The sequence below is a fragment of the Saprolegnia parasitica genome (genome assembly GCF_000151545.1).
Source record: "Saprolegnia parasitica CBS 223.65 unplaced genomic scaffold supercont2.23, whole genome shotgun sequence".
Classification (NCBI taxonomy): Eukaryota; Oomycota; class Saprolegniomycetes; order Saprolegniales; family Saprolegniaceae; genus Saprolegnia; species Saprolegnia parasitica.
In genome coordinates, this window is record NW_012156417.1 from 37,546 (window position 1) to 51,754 (window position 14,209).

Here is a 14,209-nt window from a genome sequence, read left to right on the forward strand (position 1 = left end):
AGTGACTCGAGACGTAGCCCTTGCGCGGATTGTTGCGGAGATCCACGAGACGGGACGAGACATCGCATTCATCTCCGCAGGATGCTACGGTGTCGAACCAGGCCACGACGCTGTCTGTCACGCGCGATTGCTTCGCATCCCACAGTGCGTCAAGACAAGCGTAGTGTGTCTCTGTACCTTCCCACCAGAAACTAGTTATATCATTGCACTATTATTGGTCACGTCAAGCCGACAGCAGCCTTGGTGCGTAGTGTTACGCGCGTCTTCCGCATGCAGAACAACTTGGTATCTCGCTCTGTCGACTGCATGCAATCGCGACGTTGACAAACCATGCGACGATCTGATAGCAGCGCAATCCTGCGTGGCTTCCTGCATAGAGACGACGACGGTTTGCATCTGTGTCGGTCCGGTGGTTGCTCAACCAATTGACCGGAAAGGCGGATGGCTTGGCGCCACGACCGAGAAAGACACCATGGCCTGGCACATCAGTAGCTGCCGCCGACACACATAATCGAACGGTACCGAGCGATGCTAGGGCCGTAGCATCTCAATGCGCCGACTCATCGGCGTGACGAACAACGAGTGACCGAGCGAGGCAAAGACAAGCGGACGATTGCAACGATATCTACCACACATCCGGATAATATGTGTCTATCCGGATGTGTCGGCGAGCGTGGGTCGTTGACACAACCGTGACGAAGGATGGAGTCGGCCGCGGAGGACGTTGGCCGCGGCCTCGTCGCGACGCTAAGTGCTGTGGCCTTGCTTGGCTTTGGCGAGGCCTGCGTTCTGTGCAAGAAGCCCGTGCCATTGCGCTATGCGCTTCGCTTCGCGACGCACAACGTGCTGCATAGCTTTGTGTGGCGAACAATCGAGTCGCCGCTGCTGTGCCACGCCGCGCGCCTGCCCTCGGTCGCCTTGAACGACGCAAGCTTGCTCTCCGAAGGCCTTCGTGCGGCGCGGTATCTCATTGCGAGCTACGGCCTCGTGCACCAGCTCTTGCGGCTCCATACTCCCGTCACGCCACAGCAGGACGCGATCCGCACGCCGTTGGACCGCGTCGTGCGGCTGAGCCCCGGTACGTCGCGACTCTCAGGCGTCTCTGCACAGCAAGAGAGCTCAAGCAGCGCGACGAGGGTGCTGCCCATTGCATGGAACTCGATGTCCCGTGAAGACGTGCAGATTCGAATGCACGAGGTATGGCCTCTTGTCGACGCAAGGAATCCTATGATACTAATACGCTGTGCACATGTAGTGGTGTCTGCAGCACGAAGCTCCACTGCGCGACGATCTCTTCTTGCTGGAAGTCGACCTCTCAGCGCCGTTTCCGAGTCGTGCGGAGGCTGACATCGCCGTGCACGCCATGCGCGGCCTCGTGCGCCCCTTTCGCGGTCCCGACGGTTCTTTATGCTCTCAAAATGACGCATCCGATCGTATCTTTGGATAGCGCTTGCTCGGCACTTGGACGCGATCGTCGTCGTGCTCGCGTCTCCGTGGGCGATGCCCTCTGTGCTCGATCACCCGTCGTGCGACGTTGTTGTCAACACGGCGGCGGTGGTGGCGCATACGGTGGCTGGCTTTGTCCAGCGCGCGCAAGCAGCACCGACGACCAGCGTGTGCATCTATGCGGATAGCGCCGCGCTCACGCAGGGGCTGCTGCAAGAAGACATCGTTGCGTGCGCCGCCGACATTTCGCGCGCGTCGGTGGCAACGACCGAGGCTTTCATTGTCGCGCTCGAGCATGGGGGTGCAGCTTGCGTCGAAAGCCTCTTGGCACAAGGTATCTACTGCAGCTGCGGAGCACGATCGCGTCAAGCGGTGTAGGCGTCCCACCGACCCAGATCATTTGGGTCCAGCAGCAACCTCAATCTGTCGACTCGGCGGCTTGGGTCGTCCACATTCCGACGCTCTTGAACGAAGAGCTGGCGGTGATCCGCGCCCAGTTGCGCTGCGGCATGTCGGCGGCGCTGGTTCAAGACAACGTGCGCGACAAGTACGGTCCGCTCAATGCGCTGCAGGGCGACGCGCCGTTCCGACGGGACCGGCACTCGGTGGTTCGTGTAGTATAACTCCATTTCGGCAGTAGCGACGACGACGTTGGACGAGGGTTGATCATGAAGTAGTATAGAAACAGACGAGCGTTTATGTCGCTTTAAGTCATGCTCGGCCGGTACTTTTTGGCTTCGACTTGGCTGTGGGCGCTGTAGCTCGTGCCACCGGCCTGGAGATGCACAATGTCCTTGGCCCGGAGCTTGAGGCCCGTGATGGGGCACGTCATGGACGGCGTCACCATCTCCTTGAGACACGACTCCATGATCACTTGGCCGGACGGGCGAAGAAGCACGACCATCTGATGTGTGATCGCCTTGTTGCTGACCTAGATGATTGATGAGAAAGGCTCCTCGATGGTCGTCGTACGGCACAGAGGACGACGCTCTCGCCTTTGGTTTCGCTCTCGGAGCGCTTGAGCTGCACGGGCATGAGGTGCTTGAGCTTCAGTGGCTTGTTGCTCATTGGGTCCCGCGTGAGCTCGTCGGGCTTGTCCATCGTCACTTCGGCCGTTGGCGTGAACCCTGGCACCCAGAACGACGTGCGTTTGAGTTCGTGGCTCTTCTCTTCGATCGTCTCGAGGTCGACTTTCGACATGATCTGCAGCGCGGCCCGCTCTTCGGCGCTCTTCTTAAAGGGCACGGCGGTCGTGCCACTGAGGCTGGCCTCGAGCTGCGTGCGCTCGGCCTCGTGCTTGGCCGCCTCGTCTTTCGCCGCGCGACCTTCTTCCTGCGCCTTGAAAGCCTCCACGTTGAGTTTGATTTGCTTCTTTTGCGCCAAGAGGTTGGCGTAAATGCAGCCCTTGCAGAAGAGGTAGCCGCAAGGACTTGCGAGCGGCTCCATCTTGTCCAGGATCGGCTTGAGGCAGAGACAGCAGCTGCCAAAGGCGAGCTGCGCGTCCTTTCCGAAGCGGCGCTTGAGCGTGCCATGGCCCGCAGCCTGCTTTTCACGGTACGTGAAGTGGTGCGTCGCGGTCGAGTTCTTCGAGTGGCGGCTCATCCTGTGGTCGCTCCTGGTGCAATATCGAAAACTCTGGCTCCTACACCATTTACGTTTCACACGATTCGGAGGCGTCGTCGTCGACACGGCCATTGAATAGTATTAGCTGTTTTAAACATGTACACTATCACAGTACTAGCTGTCAACACGTTAATAGTGTTAAATTAACGGCACATTGAATGGGAAAGTGTGAGTTCTTGAATAAAAATGCCCATCACATCACATACGTGAGCTTGGCTTGCTGCTACATCGGCGCTCTTCGAGGCAAGAAGCTTGTTCACAAGGGACAAGAGCAATAGAGGCGAGGTCATTTTTGGCCAAGCTACAATCGCACAACACAATACGATGTGTAAAGAAGGACTGACGAGCGTGGGTCTGGCTTGCCCGCAACGACCGAGTCTTTCGCCCCGAGGCGCCCCTTGTGACGCCTGAGGCAGCCGCCCAACGAGCCGCGTTCTTGACCAAGCTGCACCTCCAACACTTGCTGCTGAAGCATTGTGCCTCTTCCAAATGATGGCAGCTCTGCGGCACGAGGCATGGCTACGCGACAACAACTTTGTTCCGGCATGTGCCTTTTACACGCCACGTCTCCCGCTCGGCTAAGCCTCTCGGCGGCCGGCTCGTCGTAGCACCTTGGAATCGATAGTCCACCACCATATCCAGTTCAGTGTAAATTATATCTGAATGGACTCACTTCAACAACTGACGAGCGTGGGTGGTTTCGCGCGGTGGCAAATCACCAAACCACGGTGGCAAATCGCGTATGACACTGCGTGGTGCGACACCCACCGCTCGATGCAGCGCGTCCATGGGACCACCGTGCACTTGCACCCGACGGCGGCGACGATCACGAGATGCCAGCGCTTTCTCGTCGCACGCAGCGTTTGCATGGCTGCGATATTAGGAATCCTGCGCTGTGGAGTGTGCTGTGGGTAAGATCTGGGTCACCAACGAAGAATGCCAGACCAGAATGCAGTACTATTAATAGTACGACGTTGACGCATTGTAAAACAAACAGTACTTGCCGATATACAGTGTATGAGCGAGGCCCCCGACAGGCGTGCAATGTGTAGCACGCGTGGTAGTTGCACGTGAGCGATGTGGAATCTGCACCCAGCGCGACCAACCCTTGGCCACGAAGGCACCGCGGCGTCCATTCGGGTGGCGTCTTGGCTCGCGGTTGCTGTCTCGGCCTGGCTCGCGGTCACCCGAAAGCTGCGGCCTCAAACTGCTCGTGCGTGAATTGTGGATCGTTGCAAGCTGCACGGCGTCTGAGTTGGGAGGAGGATTACAGTCGTGTCACGTGGTGTCGTAATTGGTGTGCCGACGACGTCACCGAGGAGGCGGCCGCCGCCTCTGCTCGTTCAGCAGGGCAGCGCTCGGCCATCGCGCGCTTCGGGAATCTTGTAGCTTGGGCTACTTGCACGTGACACAAGTGCTGCTTCGTCGCAGAGAAATGGATTAAATTAGAGGTGTGTACTGTACAAGCCGGCTTCTTGGTCGTCGGCTATTGAATAAAGGTCATGGCAAGCGCACGGAGCGGGTAGAGCGCGACGCGCTCTTCGTGCGCGGGCTCGGCCATGATGGCGTCGTACTGGAAGTCGAGAAAGTAGCACGACTCATAAATAGTGTCGAGGTCGTCGAGCGGTTTCTTGTTGCGCGCGGCCATCATGTTGAAGCGCGTGAACGGAATGCGCTTGCCGCCGACGCAGTACTTGTCGCGGATCTTGAACTGGTCGGGAATCGCGACCGGCGCGCGTTGCCACTTGACCTCCTTGCGCGCGTAGCTCGACGAGCGCTGGAGGTACGTGTCGGCGTAGCTCGTGTTCGCGTACGAGCCGCTGCTAAAGCTGTACGTCGCCGGCTTGATGGGCGAGGTCGACTTGGTCGGCGACGTGAGCATCATCATGCACGGCTCCTCGACCAAGTTGCTGCTGAACGACGGCGCCCGGTGTTCCATCATCTTCATCGTCGTCCTGAGCTCGAAACTCAATTTTGGGAAATGACCACTTGCAGCTGCAACCCCATTACAACTGCGGATTCTCTACAAAAAAACGGCCGGTGGGTGTGCTTTTCCCAGCACGGGATTAAAAAAATGGCTTGTTACGTATATGGAGAGTGTATTTAATTCAACTTTTTTTATTCAAGGACGACGAGGATGTCGTAAAGGGTAGCCTGCCGTCCGATATTAAATGTTGGAGGATTTAAACGGTGCCAGCATGACGAGCTTGTACACTGTTGTTGTCGTCGGCGACCTTGAAGACTTGCGCGGAAAGGAGTGAACACGATGGTGCGGCGACCGTGGTCCTTAAGAATGCGAGCCGATGCCTTGGACGACAAATGTGATGTGTTGATGGGATGATGGAGGTGGGGGTGGTGGTGTCCCTGTAAAGCAGTAACGATCTCCGACCGCGAACTGCAACCTGGCTGGCATTAGTTCGTCGAACGTGGGCCGTTGAGCCTCCTGTGCGGCGGGTGAGCACCGGTTGGTCATTGTCAACGGCAGCCTGTCCGCAAGGCAGGTTGCTGATGGTGATACACCAGCACAGGACAGAGCACATGAGGGATCGAAGTTGGCAGGATTCGTACACCGCGGCAGGAGTCGTAAGTTCCAGCAATCTAAGCCCGACGTACGTTTGACCGATACACACTTTTGATGATACTGATAGGCTAAACATTCCTGCCACATAGAATCTCAACGAGAGAAAGCCCATCGGATCAAATATGAGAGTGAATTGAGTTTGAGAATATTTCTTTTTCACACGTGGCATTGAAGACTTGATTTGCTTCTGGATCCTGGATTCCGCGCGATCCAATTTTTGAAAGGCGTCGGATACTCGACTCTCTTCAAGGGTCGCGCAGGCTACTTCTATGCAGAATGACTTTGCTTGATGTAGAGCCTCGTCACCAGTACGGCTGTGTTCACCAACCAGTCCATGCAACGATGGTTCACGCATTTCTAGTCTGCTGTGTAACTCACTGGTGTGACCGTGAGGCTTGAGACTTGAGCGCATCGTGTCCACAAAACATCCTGGACTCGCAACGATTGAAGTGCACCTTCCCGTGCATCCAAATTTCGATCTGGCGCTCCACGAAGTTCGTTGCGCGGTTGTACTCGCTGAATCTGCCTCAACCCTGTTGCACGCTGACCGACGCAGGGTGTCCAAGCCTCTCTTGCCCACTATAGACAGCGAGGTTACATGAATCTTGGTGCCACCGTATTCTCTGATGTTTGATCTACCAAGCATCCCGAGCTTTTCTTGCGTTGATCGCTTGGGACGTCCGGATCAGTATCGTGACGTGGCAGAGCATTTTCCCACAAACTGGACGAACTAACTTAACTGTAGCGCTTAGACTACTAAGTATATGTCGCCGCCCACCGGCAACTACAGCTGAGCAAAACAAGCCTGCGCTGTCGCCTGTGCATCCGCGATCCGGCAAACGAACGAAGGAATAAGAGGCTGCTAGTGTCTACGAGTGCTTTGACTCGCTGCGTTTTCGAGCGGGGATGAGAACAAAAATGCTGCAAACGGAATGAGAGAGCGCTGGGAGCTCTCATCTATGCGCACTGTCAACTGCTCGATTGGGCAGCTGCCCAGGATGAATTGACCGGGTTGCTGCATCATCGACATACATACCCATGTCCTTGACAAATGACCCTCATTCACTCCGACGTTGGGTGTCAATGGCAGTATACTGAATCCAGTACTTCAAATCCATGTTGTTGGCGTGGACGTGGGAATGGCCCGTAGCAACTGCAACTTCATGACGGTCTACAATCCTCCAGTCCAATAAGGTTACTCGACAACATCAAGTATATTCACTTGTGTACCATCGCACGCGATGCCCGACTTGGCGCAAGCTCCATGCCAATAACGGAGGGAACGACGAGGAGCAATGCGGCAACGTCAGCGACCTAGAGTCAAACCAATCAGCACAGTTTGAGAGAGCGTCGCGACAAATGACCCTTTGTTAAGCTGCGCGTTGAAAGCAACGCGCTTAGATCTCAGTACTGAAGCCTAAAACGCGAAGATTTCTTGTGCTCCTACTGTTCTCTCTAGCACTAGTACACACCACGGCGCCTGACACGAACAAGTAATTCGTTGAGACACAATTCAACGACAACTGTCCTCGCAATCGGTTCGTAGTGCTCGGTTGTAGGCACGCAGCGGCGAAGCAGCCATAATTTACTCCTCCAACGTGGTGGCGGCAATCCCTGTCCAGTGGCTTCTCCTGTTGCCGCTGTGCCATCAAAGTGGCTCAATACACCTGAGTTCTCTAGCTGAGCCCCTTTGATAGCACCACGACAAAGTGGATCCTACCGCAGTGTTCCTGCAAGATGATGTTGATGTGAGTGCGAGTGGCTCGTGACGCGCCGTCCCAGCCTCACCGGAACGTATGTGATTCGAGCTGTGATTAGGTTGCTGCCTCAGCGCAGCCACTCACGACACCATCACTCGGCGGCCGCTGCAACCAATCTCGCGACAGGTGGTGCAGCAAAGCGATAGAAATAAGAAATAATATGCAATTAAAACATAATTGAAGTATATGATTCTTTGTGTACATGCATCAAGCTGCTTGGAAAGACGACGGCCGACCGCAAATATGCATTTCGGTCGCAGACATCAAAGAGGTGCACGTCGACCGACAACCAAACTTGGTACCGTCATTTTATTCAGGTTTCTTACGCGCGCTCTTGCTCTTTGTATGGAGAAAAGAACGTGCGTAATTAATGCGTCAGGGTGCAGTCGAACCCGCGGCGCTGAACACCGAATTCTACTCGTCTGTCCCTGCTGCCACCTCAGATTGCATTTTGCTACCTCCAAGAACAATGCCCAACCAGCGGACAAAAACATCGTTCTCGTTCCGCGCGCTTTTCGGCCTCCGCCGCAAGCAAAAAAACACCAAACTGCGCGACGACAACGAAGCGTCCTCGGTGGAGACACCCGCGTCGACGCCGGCGTCGACCCCCCAGAGCAGCTTGGACTCGGCGTTTCACGAGCCGGTGGTGATGGAGAAGACTCCCGTGCCCGTGCAGATCCCGATCGCGTACTACTACAGCCCGACGACGTACGTTGGCGGAAAGAAGGTGCCGTTCACGCGCCTGCACGCCAAGCAGAACCGCCGTCGGCTCATCATTTACGAACGCATTCACGAAGACCGCGCGTTCCTTGTCAACTGGCGAGGCGACTGAAGCTTTGCGCAGCTCAATTATTTACGCATAGTATCTATCTAACCTACAATTATTTACGACAACGACAATAAGACACGCATATCCTCTTGTCGGCGGCATCCAGGAAGGCTTGGTGCTGGAGCATGCAGCTGGAAGGCAATGCTGGAGGTGTGCAATGGGGCCTTGAGCCTTAGGCCTTCTTTAAGGCCCACCAAGCTACCCACGTATGGAAGTGAAACCCAGGTAATTTATCTCGCAGTTTGTATGTTCGATGCTAGCAAACATGGACCGGGGCCCTATGAAAATGACACGCTTGAAGTTGACGAGGCCGATCTTATCCCCATCATAAAATTACAAAACCATTATTTAAATATACATACCACAATCCATACATAAAACTCCATTTTCAAACTATTGCTGCGTGCTGGGACCATTCTTACAAATACCAAGATAATAAAATAAATCGAGCCATTTGCACGTTCGAGCCCCAGAAAGGTCGCATCAATCTTGTTGCGTCGTCGTCATGCTCCGCGCGACCAAGTCGACGCCGTTGCTGCGGTCCTGCGCCCGCGCGCTCTCTAGCGCCGCCGAGACGTCGGTCGCCAACAAGATTGGGAAGAACGTCTTCGCCGAGTTCTCGGCGCTGGCGGCCAAGCACGACTCGCTCAACCTCGGCCAAGGCTTCCCATCCTTTGGCACACCAGCGTAGGCGCACGAGGCATGCCATGGGCTCATCTTGATGCGCTGTAGCTTTCTCAAGGAGGCCGCCATCGAGGCCATTGCCGGCGAGCACAATCAGTACACGCGGCCGGGCGGCAACCCGGGCCTTGTGAACGTGCTCGCCGATGTCTACTCGCCGCTGTATGGCCGCCAGCTCAACCCGCTCACGGAGATCGTGACGTTCACGGGCGCGCAGGAGGGTATCTTTTGCATCTTCCTCTCGCTCCTCTCGGCCGGCGACGAGGTGCTCATCCTCGAGCCGTACTTTGATGCGTACATCAACATTGCCAAGCTGCTTGGCATCACGACCGTGGGGCTACCGCTCGAGATGGACGCAGCGACTAAAGACAAGTACAACGACATGGCGTGCACGGACGCGTTCAGCTCCAAGGACCTCGTCTTGGACCTCGCCAAGCTCGAGGCCTCGATCACGCCCAAGACCAAGATGCTCGTGCTCAACACGCCGCACAACCCGACCGGCAAGGTCTTTAGCCGCAACGAGCTCGAAGGCATTGCCGACATTATGCGCCGGCACCCGGACGTACGACGTCGCTGGCATGCCATGGTGTCTCATGCTTCGTTTGGTCTAGATCATCATATTGTCGGACGAAGTCTACGAGTTCATGTGCTTTGAGGGCACGCCGCACGAGCGCATCGCGACCTTCGACGGCATGTACGACCGCGTCATCTCGCTCTTTAGCGCCGGCAAGACCTTTTCGTGTACGGGCTGGCGCGTCGGGTACACCCAACACATGGATATATGCCATCAACACAGCATCGAACCATAACGTTTAGGTATGCGATCCTGCCGCCCAAGCTCGCGCTGCCCGTGGCCAAGACGCACAGCGCCGTGCCCTTCTGCGGCGCCCTTCCGTTCGAGCTCGCGGTCGCCAAGGGTTTCGAGGTCGCACGTGCGAATGGGTACCTCGACGAGCTCCCGCGCATCCTCGAGGTCACGCGCATCGCTGCCCGCAAGCGACTTACACATGGATAGGCCAAGCGCGACGTCATCGTCGACGCGCTACAGGCCGCCAACCTCAAGCCGATCGTCCCGGACGGCGGCTACTTTGTGACGTGCAACGTCTCGTCGCTCGACGCGTACAAAGAGTTTGCAGCGTTTGAAGGCCGCGCAGACCTTGAGCCTGAGGTAACGACTCCCGCCAGCAAACGATTATGGATGCGATGTCGCGTCTAGATGCGGCCCGACTACCAAGTCGCTCAGAAGCTCTGCATCGAGCACGGACTCACGGTCATTCCAACGTCGCCGTTCTACACGTCGGTGGCGAACCAGCCGTCGCCGGCGCTGGTTCGAATCGCGTTCTGCAAGGACGACGCGACGCTCACCAAGGCTGTCTCGATCATCCAAGGCTTGTAAGCGGTTGGATTGAAGAGCGTTATGAGACTTGTAGCTTGACATATGCAAGGATTTTTTGGGCCGTTGCATCCGATGTCCATGGCAGCAGGCGCTTCCAATGCATCCAATTGAACTTGAGCCGACGTACTTGGTCGACGCTCTGCGCCATAAACTTGGTCGTGAGCACAAGCTGCGTCCCGATACTGAGCTCCAAGCCGGCGAAAAACTGCCACCGAGCGACAAAGTGGGCATCCGTGGGGTGCCCCCGCAGCAGCATGACCAGCGCCGCGCCGTCCGCCGCCTCGTGCCTACAGTAGACCGTCGCCTTGCAGTCGACACGTGGTCACGTACCGTACCGCGCCGTGTCGAGCAGCCAGGGCACGACGCTCTCCGGTGTCTTGGCTTCAACGCGAATGTTGGGGTGGCGACGGGCCACCTGTGCTTGGACGTCGGCCACCGAGCGCGCCTATCGTGACGGTGACGATGATGATAAACGACGACGACTACCGGGGCGTTGAGCACGACAAACACGACTTTGGCAAAGACGGCGGCGAGCGTGGGCCACGGCGACGTCGTCTGCAGGAGCCGAACCAGTTGCTCGTAGGCGTAAATATTGACTCCGAGACGCAAACCCAGCACAAGATCGCAGTCCAATCGACTCTCTTCGTGCGCGGCAACGCCTGGTTGCTGCCAGCCCGTCGCAAACGCCGTGCGCTTGAGCCGCGGGTGGTACATGATGGCGATGGACGGCGCGACGGACCGTGCCTCGGGTGCGACGCGGACGGGCGAAGCTGGCATTAAGCTGAACGACGGAGCATCCATTGCCGTCGACAAAGCGCTGACCGACGGAGGCAACAAGTTGAAGGATGACGTTGGAACACCTGCTGGTGGTGCGCCAGGGCCTGCCGACGGTGGTGGCATCAAGCGAAACGAAGGCGCCGATGTTTCGAGCGATGGTGGCTGCAGAAGCGGTGGCGCCGGTGCGACGGCACCAAGCAAGTTGAACGACGGAGCGTCAAAGGCATCGCCCTCGATCGGAACGACTGGCGGCGCGACGGGTGTTCCAGCCGGCGCGCGAGGCAATCGCAAGAGACCGGCTCGCGCGACCGGCTCGGATCGGTGCATCGGTGTCACGAATGATGTGGCTGGTGCTGCAAGAGGCTTTTGCACCATCACTGGCGCGGCCAGTGGAGCAGCCGGTGGCGCCGTCGTCGTTGCACCATGCTGCAGTTGCCGCTGGCGCTGAATCTCCATCGCTACCCGCCGTCGCTCTGCCATGCGTTCGATTTGCGCAGGCGTCAGTCCACTTGCGGCTGACGCCGGCACATCTGTCTGTGGCATCGGTGCCGGCGACGGTGTTGCCGCTAGGATCCGGGCCGGGCCATCTGTGTGGACCTCTGCTGGAGCAGGTACGCTGGCTGGCGTCGGCGGCGCTTGCGTTGGAGCTTGCGTCGATGGCACTGGCGTTTGGATGGCAAGAAAACTGTGACGTGGGTCGTGCAGCTGCGTGCGAGTACTGTAGCAGCACGTGCAGAGGTCGTAGCCGATGCATCCGGAGCACGCGTAGCGGACGCCTTGGATCGGGTTGAGGTCACACCCGTCGCATCGATACCCGTGGTGCAGCGTGCCATCGTCCTCGTCGCCAATCTCGTCGTCGCCAAGACTGGCCAGCGACTCGCGGCGAAGCAGCGATGCAATGACCCCATTCGAGCTAAAGTGCCGCCCAAGGCCCGGCGAGAGCGACCGGCGGCGGTAAATCGCCTGCATGGAGGCGGGCGACAACGCTTGACTCGCCACATCGTCGCAGATAAAGCTGTCGTCCAGCGGCAGCCCAGCAGCCTCGAGGGCGTCCTCGTCGTCGTCGGACGACACCTAGCGCATGCTGTGACGCCATGTTCACGGCGCCGTAGTAGTACCTCGCCATCGACACCGACGTCGACCTCGAGAAACTGCTCCATGAGATGCTTGCTGGCGCGCAGGCGCTTGGTGCGCTTGGATGATTTGATCGACTCGTGGCGCGACGACGTGCCTTGCTTGAGGCGTTTCCGACTCTTTCGTTTCGCCTTGTCGTCGTCGGGGGTCGCAAATATCGCAGACGGTGACGCGGGTACGTGCAGCAGAGACGCATGCGACGGACAGTACATGACGAAGCGCGTGTCATCGCCCGCTTGGATCTATACCAGCGATGTCATCCAAGGTATACGCCACGAGTGTGTACCTGGCCGAGGGCGTACCGGGCATGGTACCCGCAAGAGACGTGGAACGACGCGAGGCACTTGCGCTCCGCGCACTGAATGATGCCGACGCCGTTGCTTGTCTTGCAGACCTCGCATTGCAGCGTGAACCGTTCCGGGTCCTGCACAAACCGACGTAAGCTCTATCCAACAACCATCGCATGCGTGTACCAACGTTTCGAGGGACCCGAGGCGGAACCCCGTGGCCTTGGCCGCCACGACGCGCAGTTCGGGGATCCTATCACGTCATCCAAGCCACGCACGGTTGCTCCTCTGCGTACCAGAGGAAGCACTGGACGTGGACCCATGCCCCGCATTGCGTCTGCATGAGCGCGCCGGCCTGGACCGGGCAGAGGGCGCACTTGGCGATCCCGCCTTGCTTCTTGACGAGACGGCAGTGGTCGCAAAACCAGGCGTCCGCGGGCACGGTCTCGACGCCGTAGCACTGCTGGTGCACGCCAACATTGCAGCCATCGCAGTACAAGAGTGGGTCACTCTCCACCGAGTACGACTCGCCGCACACTTGGCAGTCGTCCGGCAGCGCTTCGTCCGCGAGCCCTTGGCTTGGTGTCTTTTTTGATTTTGTCGGTGGCGTGTACACTGCGATCGGAGACAATGCGGTGGGCCCTCCCGCGAACGGCGGCGACCGCAGATCCACGTGCAGCGGCGGTTTGGTTGTCGGTGTCGCGTGCTTCGGAGCCGAGGACGGCGTTTGACGCGCGAGCGGCGACGCGAGCTCCATCCGGCGCTGCACAGGGCGCTTGGCCGGCGTCGCAAACATCGGTGGCGGTGGCACCGCGTCGGCACTCGGAACGACGTCACTTTCGTCGACCAGTACCTCGTCGTTCGTTGTTGGCAAGAGACGCGGGAACGATTGCGTACGCGGTGGCGTCGACGCCACCACACCAAGCGGCGAAAGGCGCGGCGTCGCCCGCGGGCTCTCGGTCGGGGACGAAGGCGCATCGTGCATGGCCGCCGTCGAGAGCTCTTCGAGCCACGCAATCACCTGTGCACCCTGCTGCAGCACACTGGCTGTCGGATTCAACGGGCGTAGCTTGGGTGATGACGACGCGTCGACGCGTGGTCGCTTGGCGGGCGATGGCTGCACAGGGTCTTCTGACTTGGGCATGGCCAGCTTCTTCTTGGGCTGCTTCATCGCGCTCATCATGCTGCTGTCCGTGTCATGGGCCCCACTCGCCCTCACGCCGAGCGGTTTGCACGGCGTCATTCGCGTCGCAGGTACATCTGCGTTGACGAGTTTATGACGCCTTCGTGGCGAGACGCGAGCTTACCTGGACAAGCGATCGGGTTGGTGGTGGTCGCTGGCAACAGATCAAACACAGGCGGGTCGTTGTCGCGTTGATGCGTCGCCAGCAACGGCGCCGTCCGATTCGCAGCCTTGACCGGCGTCTTGACGATTGGTATCGACTCGGACAAGAGTGTACGCGGCGACACGTCACTGCCCGTGCTGTTCTCGGTGGTATTCCTTGGAATTGCTGCCGGTGGCTGTGGAGGCACACTTGGCATCAGCCGTGATGGCGCGACGGGCGGCGGAAGCAGAGAAAACGAAGGCCCTTCGTCGTCCGATAACGCTAGATCGACGATTTCGTGACCAGGATCTTGGCTCGCGCGGTCCAAACCAGGATCTTGACGTGCGCGGTCCAAACGAATAGGATCTGG

At 58.2% G+C, this 14,209-nt stretch overlaps 6 protein-coding genes across 6 annotated transcripts; 3 read left to right on the forward strand and 3 right to left on the reverse strand.

The window, feature by feature from the left end:
• Positions 1-692: 692 nt before the first annotated feature.
• Positions 693-2,172, forward strand: SPRG_06581 (hypothetical protein). Its single transcript, XM_012345400.1, has 4 exons — positions 693-1,197; positions 1,256-1,400; positions 1,448-1,780; positions 1,825-2,172. Exons 1-4 carry the CDS (start codon positions 703-705, stop codon positions 2,067-2,069), a joined length of 1,218 nt encoding a protein of 405 aa, XP_012200790.1. The 5' UTR covers positions 693-702; the 3' UTR covers positions 2,070-2,172.
• Positions 2,080-3,086, reverse strand: SPRG_06582 (hypothetical protein). The gene is made up of 2 exons (XM_012345401.1): positions 2,419-3,086; positions 2,080-2,377 (listed from the first exon to the last, which is right to left on the reverse strand). The coding sequence occupies exons 1-2, from the start codon at positions 3,046-3,048 to the stop codon at positions 2,153-2,155; spliced, it is 855 nt and encodes a 284-aa protein (XP_012200791.1). The 5' UTR covers positions 3,049-3,086; the 3' UTR covers positions 2,080-2,152.
• Positions 3,087-4,479: 1,393 nt separating this feature from the next.
• SPRG_06583 (hypothetical protein) lies at positions 4,480-5,048 on the reverse strand. The gene has a single exon (XM_012345402.1). The coding sequence runs from the start codon at positions 5,015-5,017 to the stop codon at positions 4,556-4,558; it is 462 nt and encodes a 153-aa protein (XP_012200792.1). The 5' UTR covers positions 5,018-5,048; the 3' UTR covers positions 4,480-4,555.
• A 2,831-nt stretch (positions 5,049-7,879) lies between these two features.
• SPRG_06584 (hypothetical protein) lies at positions 7,880-8,242 on the forward strand (the record flags this gene model as incomplete). Its single annotated transcript, XM_012345403.1, has 1 exon — positions 7,880-8,242. One exon carries the CDS (start codon positions 7,880-7,882, stop codon positions 8,240-8,242), a length of 363 nt encoding a protein of 120 aa, XP_012200793.1.
• A 450-nt stretch (positions 8,243-8,692) lies between these two features.
• SPRG_06585 (hypothetical protein) lies at positions 8,693-10,316 on the forward strand (the record flags this gene model as incomplete). The annotated part of the gene is made up of 6 exons (XM_012345404.1): positions 8,693-8,926; positions 8,972-9,482; positions 9,532-9,680; positions 9,737-9,893; positions 9,936-10,088; positions 10,137-10,316. The coding sequence occupies exons 1-6, from the start codon at positions 8,745-8,747 to the stop codon at positions 10,314-10,316; spliced, it is 1,332 nt and encodes a 443-aa protein (XP_012200794.1). The 5' UTR covers positions 8,693-8,744.
• On the reverse strand, positions 10,308-13,746 carry SPRG_06586 (hypothetical protein). The gene is made up of 7 exons (XM_012345405.1): positions 12,811-13,746; positions 12,701-12,767; positions 12,514-12,651; positions 12,212-12,469; positions 10,803-12,167; positions 10,652-10,761; positions 10,308-10,603 (listed from the first exon to the last, which is right to left on the reverse strand). The coding sequence occupies exons 1-7, from the start codon at positions 13,695-13,697 to the stop codon at positions 10,336-10,338; spliced, it is 3,093 nt and encodes a 1,030-aa protein (XP_012200795.1). The 5' UTR covers positions 13,698-13,746; the 3' UTR covers positions 10,308-10,335.
• Between the last annotated feature and the right edge of the window lie 463 nt (positions 13,747-14,209).